Source organism: Artemia sp. Qi Xiang Cuo, chromosome 20 (assembly GCF_049724085.1).
Source record: "Artemia sp. Qi Xiang Cuo chromosome 20, ASM4972408v1, whole genome shotgun sequence".
NCBI classification, from domain to species: domain Eukaryota; kingdom Metazoa; phylum Arthropoda; class Branchiopoda; order Anostraca; family Artemiidae; genus Artemia; species Artemia sp. Qi Xiang Cuo.
This window is the reverse complement of record NC_142813.1, coordinates 20,056,415-20,070,167: the sequence shown is the minus strand read 5'-3', so window position 1 is coordinate 20,070,167 and position 13,753 is coordinate 20,056,415. Positions and strand designations below refer to the sequence as shown.

Here is a 13,753-nt window from a genome sequence, read left to right as displayed (position 1 = left end):
GGACAAATACTTGTGTCTTAGCTTTTGAAGAGGCATTCCCACCTAGAGTCTCAGACAGGTTGACCAAGTTTTAGAATTGACAAATGACTGTTAAGTCACCTGGAATGGTAGAGAAACAAGCATCCAGTCCAAAGCCTAAAAGGGCTTGCCCGCATGCCTGGAGTGTTGGGCCAGGTCTAGCACCCAATTCATAACGTCAGAGTTAAAAGTCAAAGGTAGTTTTCCAAGTGTTTTGGTAAATGGGTTGGGCAAACAGCAGGAGTAGCTATGACTCTCAAATTGGACAAATACTTGCGCTTTAGCTTTTGGAGAGGCAGACCTATCTAGAGTCTTGGACAGGTTGACCAAGTTTTATAATTGACTCATGACCATTAAGCTGCCTGGAAATGCAGACAAATAAGCATCCAGTCCAAAGCCTAACAGGACTTGCCTGCCTGCCTAGAATGTAGGGCCAGATTTGGCACCAAATTCATAAGCTCAGACAGCTGTGCTTACAAAAAGTAAATGAAATATTGGGTTTACCAATTCTTCTTCTTCTATTTAAACAGCAGGCGGGCTATTCAGCTAGTGCTATTTAGCCCTTTTCTTTTTGCTTCACTCTGTGGGCTACAGAGCTACTGGCTTGGTCGTCTCTTATTTATTAGATATTCTCAGATATCTTTCAGTAGATCTTTTGACTCAAGGAGTTCAAATATAAGATGATAGATATCGATTTCTATGCTCTGTGTGCAGGTATAGTTGGCTAGGCTCTTGGCTGATAGTGAGATTTTGTGGTGTTTGAAGCATTTTAACAGTTTACAAAGCAAGGTATGTTGTGCAGACGTCAGCATATTACATTCAAACAGGCAATGGTCAATTATTTCATTATTCATATTACAATGCCTGCAACGAGGGGACAGGGGAATTGAACCACTTGAATTAGAAAGCTTATACGAGAATGCAAGAAAACTTAGTCCATTTGTTCCAGAACAAATTCTATGATAAATTTTAGAAAGATACTTATTGGAAAAGGGGGGAAGGATAGGATTAATCTTATTAAAATTAATATCTGATAGCCTCCATTGGTAAATATCTCTAATTGGGATTGGTCTCCCACTAGGCTGGTCAATATTTATAGCATTTTTTGCTATTTCATCAACCTGATGATTACCACTTATGCCAGAGTGGCTAGGAATGTACTGAACATAAGTTTTTATGCCACTTGAAGCAACATTATCTATAATACTGATACAATGATAAGTGTCAATGTCCAACTGATATTGAGGAGCTGAAGCCAGCAACTCAAGGCTTGATAATGAGTCGGAATATATGATAATATTATTTGAATTTGCACTCAAAGGTTGGTTTTCCTTAAGGTGTTCTAATGCCAAGATTATGGCATTTAACTCAGCAGACATTATAGATAAATTATTATATAATCTCTCGCCCATTGCAATTTTCAGGTGAGGAAGAAAAAAACCATTAGCAACCATCTCATTCATTTTTGACCCATCGAAAAATATTTGGAAGTGATCTTTATAGGTGATTGTATAAAGTTCTGCAAATTTTTTTCTGGACAAAAGCAATAGGGGTTAAATCTTTATTCCACTTTGAGAAGTCATTTTTTATTATGGGACTTGACCAATTCCATGGGGGGGGGGGGGATGGGGAGAAAGTGGGTGCAATAGACTTTGCTGAGATGAGGAACTTCTTCTGAATGTTGGCATACTCATCTGCAATGCCTCTATACATGGCTGGATTTCTTAACCAATTATGTAGAGTATGTGAACTATTTGATTCAATTTTTGTAAGATGTTTTGTCAAGAGAAAGCTACGTCTCTCCCTTATTGTTGTTAATCCACTCTCCATAAGCAGAAACTTGGTGCTTGTGGGTTTCCTAAGACCAAATATGAGACGTATAATATCATTTTGTGTTGTTTCCATTTTTTGCACCTGGGTCTTTGCACATGCACCATAGACAATGAGCCCATGGTCAATATGGGGTCTTAAATGTGATTTATAAAACTAGAGTAAGGTTTTCTTCTTACAGCCCCAGGGTGTGGAAAGAATTCTTTTTAGTATATTTGTTTTTGTATAGCATTTTTTTATTGTGTTTGAAATGTGGAGGTGGAAATTAAGTTTTTGGTCAAGCATGAGACCTAGGTAATTATTATGATTATCTTCTGGAATAGTTGTTTTATTTAGAGTTAGTTTTGCATTAACATTGTTTTGCTTCCGGTGAAATTGGATTATTTTTGACTTGGTAGGTGCAATGGGTAAATCTGAATGTTGAGAGAATTTTTCAAACTTGAAAAGTGACTTTTGCAGATTTGACTGTGCTATCTCAAAGGTTTTGCCAGATGACTATAGCACCAGATCATCAGCATATTGTAGATTCGTGTGGGGTAGGTTCATGTCCCAGAGATATAGGGCAAATAGGAGGCAACTGAGGAGCTAACAATAAATCACCTGAATTTGCAAGCTAACAAGCATCCATAGCCTAAAAGAGGTCCCCACCTGCTAGGAGTGTGAGGTGAGTGACCCAATTCATAAGCTCAGACAATTATCTTAACAAAGAATTAATTGAATATTGGTTGACCAACATGTTGCCTGGAATTGCAAGGCAAATAAGTGTCCAAAACCTAATAGGACCTGTCCACCTAGAATGTCAGACAAAAAACAGTAAAATTGTTGGTTTCAAAAATTTTATTAAAGAGAATGGGTCTTAAGTCTGATGTTACTAGTTACTATAGTTAGAGAAAAATTAAGATAAGGTAGCTAAAAATGATGCAATAAAATTTAAATGCAAAAGTGACTATCAATTATCTTGGCAATAATAATATGATTTTAAAATGTGGATAACAAGGGAAGTAAACATGACAACTGATTAACAGAAACATGCCATAGACTATAGATCTAGTACAATTTAAAGATTTCATTGTTTTCTTTACAACTAGTTTAGTAGGCTTATATATCATAAGGCTAGGCTATACCTGGGACTACTAGGGGTGGGGTGCGTTGTCACAAATACAAATATGATATCTGGAAAGAGCATGAAATAAGGAGTATAATGGTAGACTACTAGCCTACTTTCATTTTATCAACAAGTTTCTTTCTGTGGAGTAGATTGGATCTATTTGTAAAATTTCATTCATCTATGCATAATTCTAATACCTTTCAAGATACCAAAAAGCCCATTATCTAGAATTTTAGAAGGGGTATGCTGGGGAGTAAATTTACACATATTAACATAATCTAATTAGGAAGATGGCAAATACATTGCTTGATACATTTTTTATGTTACTTCCAAATTCAATTATTGCTTCTGAGGCATATTCCATTTTGACCCCTCACAAAGTCCAGTTTAAAAATGTGGCTTAAAAAAAATGTCTGGCAAGAAAAGATTGCTATTTGTAGCTCATTCAGGAATGGTAATTATTTTTATTAGTTTTAATAGTAAATTTTATTTTAAAAACTAAAATTTTATTTTCAACAGCAACAACAGCAACCGTACAAGAAAATCGAAATATATTTTCTTGATTATTATCGCTTCTAATCAGTAGTTGTACCAAACCTATCCTGCTCAAGTCATCCTCAGGGCTATACTGTGGTGTTTATCCTTCCCATTGTATTGTGCAGAGGGTTTGATATAATCTATTTTCCCTTCTTTTTTTTTTTTTATATTTGTGTTTAAAGCTTTTTCCAATAGGCATTTTTCACACGTCCTCAAAAAAAAAACGTCCCCCCAGATCCCAAATCAAATTCCATAGTGAAAGATACCCATCCTGGCTGGTCAAGCACATTATCTGAAAGTTCTAATGATGGCTCCGATTCGGAGAATAGGACAATGATAACCGTAGGTCCTAATGCAACCATAAATGATGATAATGGGTTTCAAGAGGTCCTCTCTAGAAGCTCTAAAAAAGGAAAAAAATCTCCCCAATTAAAAGCATTTCCCCTCTCCCTGCCCAAGATCCTCCCTCCAAAAACTTACGAATGTACCTTAAAATTACTCCCACGACCCCCTTTGAAATAAAATTGATCACTGCAATAAGAGTTGCAATTTTTAAACTGCTAAAATCAATGTTCTCTCTTAACATTAACCGTGATGGATCTCTGCTTATAGCTGTAGAAGATCAGAAATCAGCAGATACAATAATTAACCTTAAATCCCTTCTGAATACCCCAATTATTGCATCTAATTGGAACCCAAAACAATCACCAACAAAAATTGTAGTTTACAATGTTCACCCAGAGATATCTACTCAGGAGTTAAAAGAAGGCCTCTCAGATAGGTCTGGAAACACAATCCCAGTTGAGGATGTTACCCAACTTGGAAAACCTAACTCTACTGGCCTAAAAACTAGTAGATCCTTCTTATTCACACTAAAGGATAAAATTGATATTCCAGAAAAATTATTCCTATTTGGGCAAATCAAACCACACCAGGAATACAAACCTAAGCCTATTCAGTGTCAGAAGTGTTTCAAACTGGGACACACGACAAACAAATGCAATGAAATTCTCCAAGAGTGTAGTAATTGTAAATCTTTCCATCCTAACGAGCTGACAACTTGCAAAAACACCCAGCCTACATGCATCAATTGCAAAGGTCCACATGAATCTACAAATAAATCATTATGCCCTGCATACAAGAAAAGAGCTCTAACACTCCAAATATCAACAGAGAAGGCCATCCCATACCCCTTTGCAGCAATGGAAGCAAATGCTGCCCAACAATACCAAATAAAGCCTGTAATGAAACCAACCAAAACCCCCAAGTCAAATGCCCCAAATGCATCAAGCACCCCATATAAAACAACATCTTCTAAGCCCCCTAGCTCAAATCCCTATCAGAAGGAATCACCAAGCCAGCAAGCCTTGTTTTCCGGTGAGATGAGCCCAGCCTGGCCCTCCCTCCCAAGAAGAAACAAACCAGAAACACTACCAGGAATCAATCCCTTAACCAACAAACAGGATGCACAACCAAAAACGCAATCCCCAAATATATGCTTATTCATTCTAAACTCTAATGCAGTTCAGGCCATGAACTTACATCAACTACAGAAAATAAAAATTATTGCAGAATTGGCAAAAATCTACATCCTAGATGATATGCTCATTCAAGCACAAAAAGATCTTGCTTTACTTTTAACAAAGCTGAACATTGATACACAGTCATATGAAGAATAAATCAACAACGCAACAGTTATCAATACTCCAATGGAATGTAAGATCACTCACAGAAAATAAGCTAAATGAACTAATATCCTTTATGAATAATAATTCCATTAATATTGCTTGCCTCCAGGAAACTCATTTAACCCAAAATCAACAAATTAAGTCTCTGGGATACACTATCCTGAGAAAGGATAGATCTTCAGAGAGAAAAGGAGGTGGTGTAGCTTTATTAGTTAATAATAATATAAAATTTTGTGGCATCAATTTTCCAGATTTTGAAAATGATGTTGATGTAATTGGTATAAGTGTTTGGCTGAATAATTTAAAAACCTACATAATAAGCTTTTATAACCCTAATGGCCAAACTTCAGATGCCAAGGATTTCTTTAATTATATAAATAATTCTAATTATGTCATCATTAATATGTCATCATTATTTGTGGTGATTTCAATGCCCACAGCCTTTTGTGGGGGAATAAACCAGCAAATAAAGCTGGTAAATTTATTGAGCATATGACTTCAAATAATAATGAATTAGCTGTTGCTACCCCTCCAAACCTAAATACATATTTTAACCCCAAAAGTGCCAAATTCTCCACAATTGACCTACAAATTGTGTCTTTAAATTTTTTGAACAAAATTTACATAAATAAAATTGATAGTCTATGTACAGACCACTTTGCTATAGTTTGCTCCCTAAATGAACCTGCTGAAACTTCATCTCATACCTCCAAATATATCAACACTAAAGCAAACTGGTCTATTTTCCAAAATAAGCTAAATGATGAAATTACAAGTTTCACCCAAAGTTCATGCATTTCTAACACAACAGTTGACACACATGCTGAAGCCTTGACATCTTTACTAATAAATACAGCTAATCATGCTATCCCCGAGACAACACCTAAGAAAACATTCCCTAAACAAATTCCTAAAGCATGGTGGACAAATGAGTGCCTAAATAAATGGAAGATAAAAAAGGCAGCTAGGACAGAATTCATAAAAAAAACAACACCTACTACATATTTAAAAAAATTACAAGCAGAATCTAATCTAAAAAGGACTATAATAGATGCTAAATATAAATACTGGAATAATTTTGCAAATAATCTCTCCAGAGAAACGCATGAGCCAATTATACATAAAGTCATAAGCCACATATGTGGGAAAAAGACTTCTCCCAACCCACTCCTGTATGAGCTTATACATAATAATACCCATTATGACAATGATATTGAAAAGGCTAACCTATTTGCAACTCTTTTTGTTAATAAGCAAACATCAAACAATCAAAGCAATCTGTCCACAATTCCTATGAACCCTAGTTACCAACCACGCCCAGGATCGGAGTACATAACTAATCCATTTTCAATCCAGGAATTGAATAATGCAATACATCATATTAGGTCCAAAACTAGCAGCAGCTATGACAATATACACCCTACATGGATAAAGAATCTCACACCTTCATACAAACAAGAACTGCTAAATTGTTATAATCACGCTTGGGCATCCTCTAGGTTCCCCAATATATGGAAATGTTCGTCCCTCCTACCAATCCTAAAGAAAAATAAACCAAAAGATAACCCTGAGTCTTATAGGCCCATAATGATTACACCTGTGATGGGGAAAATAATGGAGAAAATGATTTATCACAGACTCCTCTGGTTTGTTGAGAAAAATAACATGATCCCACACACTCAAACTGGATTCAGGAAATACCACTCCTCAACAGATGCTTTCATTTTTCTAAAAAATGCAATAAATGAATCTTTCTCAAAAAATTATATCCTAGTGGCAGCTTTCCTTGATTTTGAAGGAGCATATGACAATGTGAACCACCAAATCCTTTTAAATAAACTTGCAAACCTTGGAGTACCTCCCAAGCTAGTATCCTTTATTAAATCCTTCATAGAAGTGCGAAGTTTCATTGTTTGTGTTGGTTCAGCCTCTTCACCCCAAAAGACAATATCCAAAGGCCTACCTCAGGGAGCAGTCCTCAGTTGCCTCCTATTTGCCCTATATCTCTGGGACATGAACCTACCCCATACGAATCTACAATATGCTGATGATCTGGTGCTATGGTCATCTGGCAACACCTTTCAGATAGCACAGTCAAATCTGCAAAAGTCACTTTTCCAGTTTGAAAAATTCTCTCAACATTCAGATTTACCCATTGCACCCACCAAGTCAAAAATAATCCAATTTCACAGGAAGCGAAACCATGTTAATGCAAAACTAACTCTAAATAAAACAACTATTCCAGAAGATAATAATATTAATTACCTAAGTCTCATGCTTGACCAAAAACTTAATTTCCACCTCCACATTTCAAACACAATAAAAAAATGTTATAGAAAAGCAAATATACTAAAAAGACTTCTTTCCACACCCTGGGGCTGTAAGGAGAAAACCTTACTCCAGTTTTATAAATCACATATAAGACCCCATATTGACTATGGGCTCATTGTATATGGTGCATGTGCAAAGACCCAGATGCAAAAAATTGAAAAAACACAAAATGATATAATACGTCTCATATTTGGTCTTAGGAAACCCACAAGCACCAAGTTTCTTCTTATGGAGAGTGGATTAACAACAATTATGGATAGACGTAGCTTTCTCTTTATAAAACATCTTACAAAAATTGAATCAAATAGCTCACACACATTACATAATTGGTTAAGAAATCCAGCCATGTATAGAGGTATTGCAGATGAGTATGCCAATATTCAAAAGAAGTTCCCTGTACCAGCAAAGTCTATTGCACCTACTTTCCCCCAATCTCCTCCATGGAATTGGTCATCTCCCATAATAAATACTGAATTTTCAAAATGGAATAAAGATTTAACCCCCATTGCTTTTGTTCAGAAAAAATTTGCAGAACTTAATACAATTACCTATAAAAATCACTCCCAAATGTTTGTTGATGGGTCAAAAATGAATGAGAAGGTTGCAAGTGGTGTTTTCCGTCCTCACCTGAAAATTGCAATGGGCGAGAGATTATTTAATAATTTATCTATAATGTCTGCTGAGTTAAATGCCATAATCATGGCATTAGAAGACCTTAAGCATAACCAATCTTTGATTGAAAAATTGAATAATATTATCATCTAGTCCGACTCTTTATCAAGCCTTGAGTTGCTGGCCTCAGCTCCTCAATATAAGTTGGACATTGACACTTATCATTGTCTCAGTATTATTGATAATCTTGCTTCAAGTGGCATAAACACTTACTTTCAGTACATTCCTAGCCACTCTGGCATAAGGGGTAATCATCAGGTTGATGAAATAGCAAAAAATGTTATAAATATTGACCAGCCAAGTGGGAGACCAATCCCAATTAGAGATATTTACCGATGGAGGCTATCAGATATTAATTTTAATAAGATTAATCCTATCCTTTCCCCCTTTCCCAATAAGTATCTTTCTAAAATTTATCATAGAATTCGTTCTGGAACAAATGGACTAAATTTCCTTGCATTCTCATATAAGATTTCTAATTCAAGTGGTTCAATTCCCCCCCTCTTTGCAGGCATTGTAACATGAATAATGAAACAATTGACCATTGCCTATTTGAATGTAATATGCTGACGTCTGCACAACATACCTTGCTTTCTAAACTGTTAAAATACTTCAAACACCACAAAATCCCACTATCAGTCAAGAGCCTAGCCAACTATACCTGCACACAGAGCATAGAAATCGACATCTATCATATTATATTTGAACTCCTAGAGTCGAAAGATCTGCTGAAAGATATCTGAATATATCTAATAAATATCAGGCAATCAAGCCAGTAGCTCTGTAGCCCACAGAGTGAAGCAGAAGGAAAAGGGCTAAATAGTTTTACTGAAAAGCTCGCCTGCTGTTAAATAGAAGAAGAAGAAGAAACAGATTTGCAGGAATTTTTAAAAAGCACCTGAAACCTCTTAAAAATGACATAATAGCAAAACAAAAATACACTATTGTTGAAACCACTAGAGAGGAAACTTACAGCCCCTACCTTGAGCAACAAGGAAAATCAAAGTTTTACAGGAGTAGCACTGATGACCCTTTTTTTCTATAGTTCAGTATTCCTTTTCTTTGTTGTTAACAGGGCACTGAAACATATTAGATTGCTGTTTAAGGTTTTATTGCAAAGCTATATTTTATAAACTGATTAATTTTTAACTTTATATCATAGTCTAAAAACTATAGACAAGATAATAAGTTACCTTTTGGAGCCCCATTAAGGGCTGAAAATGGAATTTTCCCTGGAATTGATTGTTGAATTTGGTAAGAACATTAAAAAAGGTACCCAATCCATGCATTCACTTTCTTCCTAGTTAAATTATGTGAAAATGTTTAATTTACCAGCTTAGTCTAGGCCTATGTTAGGTTAGTTTACTGATTCTTGGCTGCCCATACCTAAGTTTTATGTTTATTTACAAAGATCACACAACAGTAAAATTTAAAGCTTTATTGCCATAAGTCTAGAATTGGGCTATTGAGAAGGAAGCTTGTTAAAAAAACGATTCTTATTTATAATACTACTACTACTACAATTACTAACAGCAACTCAATACAGCACCAGCCCATCTGAGGCCAACACAGCTACATATGTTCCTCCTCTATCCCAATCTATTCAAAGCCTTCCTCTTTACACCCTTCAAGGAAGTTTCCATTTTGTTAAAAAAAAAAATTACAAAATCCTCCCACTCAACTGCAGACAACCTGATTTCTGTTTAGCCCTTGCCAGTTGGATGAATAGAAAAATCTTTGGCAATCTGCTATTCTTCATCCACAGAACATACCCTAGCCATCTCAACCTTTCTCTCATTATAGCTGTAGATAACCATAGTTTTTGATTAGCCATAGATTAACCATGGACTGAACCATAGTTTTTGGGTAAATGTCTAGTGGGCTATATAATTTAGTTAAGATAAAAGTGAAAACATCATTTGATGGCTTTTTTTATGCTCTTTCGTAATTCAAGAATTACTTCTGGGGCTAGTTGCATCTTGAGCCCTTAAAGGGGCCCCAAAGGTATTTCATTTTTGTAACCACACAAAGAAGTTTCAACACTAGTAAAGTTATTGAAAAGTGGTTAAAAACATATCTCTAATTTAAGAATAAGTTGTTCAAGAGTGACATATTCCAAAAACACTTATTTATAATAATTAATACCTTAATTATTAGGCAACTCAAACATAAACTGTTTTCCTACCATTTCAAGTTTTTTTAATGCCATTGACAAAAATAGCACTGAATTTTGTGATTTGAAGCTTTGCCATTGACAATTCAGGGTATATATTTGCATATTTGGGGGGTGAGTAAATTTCTAGTTGGTCATATAATTTAGCTAGGATGAAAGTAAAAACATCATTTGATGCTTTTTCATTATTCAAATAAAACACCTTTGTGGCCCTTTAAGAGGTCAAGATGCAACTAGCTCCAGAATCAATTATTAAATTATGAAAGAGCATAAAAAAAGGCATCAAATGACTTTTCACTTTCATCTTGGCTAAATTATATAGCCCACTAGAAATTTGCCAGTTTTTGTATAGTCTACTGTTTGAAATATGGTTAGTCAGTTGGGTACCCAAAACTTTCCAAAGGCAATTTCTAGCAAACCTTCCTGTGTTTTTTGAAGAACCCATGCTTCAGAACTGTGTTTGACTACATGTCATCACTAGCCTATAGCTTCTAATATTCTAAACTTGGTTTGTAGTGCTATCTACATAGCCTAATCTTTGAAACTTTTTTAAACTGCAAAAAAGAACTGAAGTCTTGGCTATTCTACTTTTAACATCATCATGGCTCCCACAGTCTTTACTAATAATAGGCTAATACCAAGTTAGTCCAATTGACAGTCTTCATTTTAGCCTACCCAATGTTACCATTTAATTTTTTACTTATTCCTAGCCTTAGCAATTTTGTCTTCTTAACTTTAATTTTGAAACCTATTCTAACACCCTGAACCTTCTAAACCTCTAAAAATCCATTCATTTTGTTCTGCTAGCTAGGAGCAATCTAAGGATTTCTCTGTTTAGAGCTCTGGAATGATGACTAGTTGTATACAGGTTCACTGGTGACCAGGTGCTATTCCATCTTTGATAGCATCTCAATTGAGTCTACACTCTCTGGAGGACCACTCAGCATCTAGCCTTCATTTAAAGACATTAAGCTAACAGATTCAACAGTCCTAACTGTTTCATTAGATAGTTTGTTCTAATTATTGACAATACATGTTGAGAAGAATTGAGTAAGGACTCTAGAAATTGTAGACTGTTTGACAAGTTTCAGGTGATGATTTCTAGTTTTAGAATTTGTACCAACAGTAGGGAATAATGGTGGGAGAATATTAGCCCTCAATCACCTAAAGGCTAAATAGCATCCCCTCTAGATCTTCTGTAAACAAGTGTAGGGAGATTCAGCTTTGATAATCTTACAGGGTAGGAAAGCTCCTGCATGCCAGATATTACTTTGGTGGCATGTCTCTGCACATCTTCAAGAACTTTTATGTCTTTTTTAAAATATGGGGAGGAAAAACTTCATTCTAACTTCAAGCTTAGGATGCACAAGTCCCTTATAAACAAGACTAATGACTTTAGGGGAACAAAAAGTAATAGTATGCTTCATCAGTCCTGAGGTCAAACTAGCCCCAGCAGCAGACCTCTTAGCATTTTTTTTTTATTCCAATATTCATGGGTATTTGTTTAGCCTTGTGACACTTGATAAGGAGACATGTTAAGAAAACAATTCTTACTTTAAAATATGTATAATGATCATAGTTCTTATATTATCCAACGGGAGAACCTTTATCATCAAGTCTTTCCTCTAAAAATCATCAAAAGAGAAAAAGTTTCCAAATATCACCACATTGAAAATTCAATTCTTAAGTCTTTTGAAATTGCTACTGTAAACTCCTGCCAAATAAGTTGTTTTATAGATAGGGTTTAGCACGTGTGTCAAAAAACGTGTTTAAAGAAAAAGTAGTGGTAACCTAACCTGATAACTTCAATTCAAAATCAACGGATTTTTATATTATTTCATTTCTTTTCAATGCCGTGCCTATTTTGTATTTTCGGTTTTTCGTCGAAAATACAACATTTTGATTTTTGCCACTGCTATTAATATTTTGTATTTACGCCACTGCTATTTGCCCTTAGCCACTGCTGTTTAAAAAAAATAAAATTAAAAAGACTAGCATGAACGCTATCTATAAAAGAACTTATTAGGCGGCAATTTAAAAAGACTTAAGCATTGAATTTTCAACGTGGTGATATTTGGAAACTTTTTCTCTTTTGAGGATTTTTAGAGGAAAGACTTGATGATAAAGGTTCTCCCGTTGGATAATATAAGAGCTAGGATCATTATACATATTTTAAAGTAAGAATTGTTTTCTTAACATGTCTCCTTATCAGGTGTCACAAGGCTAAACAAATACCTATTCATGGTGCCAGGTACTTCAAAGTATCTAATATACTGCTAATTGGGTCAATATATACCAAATCATATTATTGAGTTTTAAATAAAGTGAATACACCATTCAATGCCTTTTTTTATGCTGATTACAAATATAATAAGCATTTCTATAGGAAATGAATTTCAGCCCCCCCCCCCGTTATATAGGCTATACCGAACCTAACCTAACCCTGAATTGGCATATATAGGGGAGGGGGGCTGAAATTCATTTCCGATAGAAATGCTTATTATATTCGTAATCAGCATAAAAAAAGGCATCGAATGGTGTATTCACTTTAGTCCTAACTCAATAATATGATTTGGTATATATTGACCTCTAATTGTAGTGGCATAGGCTATCATGAGTGGTCATTGAGAAAAATATTAGCCTAACTAACAAATTGCCTAGCCTAGCTTATTGAAGTTGCTTCCACTGCATTTTGCCTTCTTCATAACATGCAAAAAGATAAGCTACCCCATATTATACAGCCTAAGCCCCATACATTTGCCATGCATCAACCATTTTTCAATCTGTAGCCTAGCCTTCTTTGAATCAACACTAAGAAAACAAAAAACCAGAAAACCACACAAGAAAAGTAGCTTTATATTTGCACATTAAGGTGGTAATGGGTAAAGTATAGCAAAAGCACTTTCAACTGTGTTGGGCCAACTACAATTTTTCTGGATTGAGCCATGGCTATTATAAATCAGAATTGCTTTTTTTAACCCAAATTCCAGCTTATGCCATTTCATCTAGGTATGACAACCAATTGAGGTGGAAGATTACTCTTATTTCAAAGTTTTCTTGAGTTTTTTCCATGTTCAACCCAGCAAACCACCACTAGGCATGTAAATTTTGAGTTAAATAATTTGCCAAAAAAGCTACATGGCACAGTCAGTGTTACCAACACTTCAAATTAAAACGTACCACAAATTGTATGAAAAATGTACCAAAGACAAAAAAAATGTACCATATCCCAAATTTTTTCCGCGTGTTACGCTTCGCGCAACACGCGGATCGTCGGTGACTTAAAGTACTATCTATGAAAATTTTGCATAAGACATTTTCATTCACTTTCTCTCTCCATGCTTTTGTTTTTCTTTCTCTTCTAATACAGTACATTACTCCTGACAGTACTTGAAG

General features: G+C 35.1%; 1 protein-coding gene across 1 annotated transcript in view; it reads right to left on the bottom strand.

The window, feature by feature from the left end:
• Ndc1 (Nuclear division cycle 1) overlaps nucleotides 1–13,476 on the bottom strand; it is a 44,427-nt gene extending 30,951 nt beyond the window's left edge. The window contains exon 1 of the mRNA XM_089105802.1: nucleotides 13,397–13,476. Within this exon, the coding sequence (XP_088961928.1) occupies nucleotides 13,397–13,429 (33 nt within the window). The 5' untranslated portion in view covers nucleotides 13,430–13,476. The remainder of the gene's footprint in view (nucleotides 1–13,396) is intronic.
• Nucleotides 13,477–13,753: the final 277 nt, after the last annotated feature.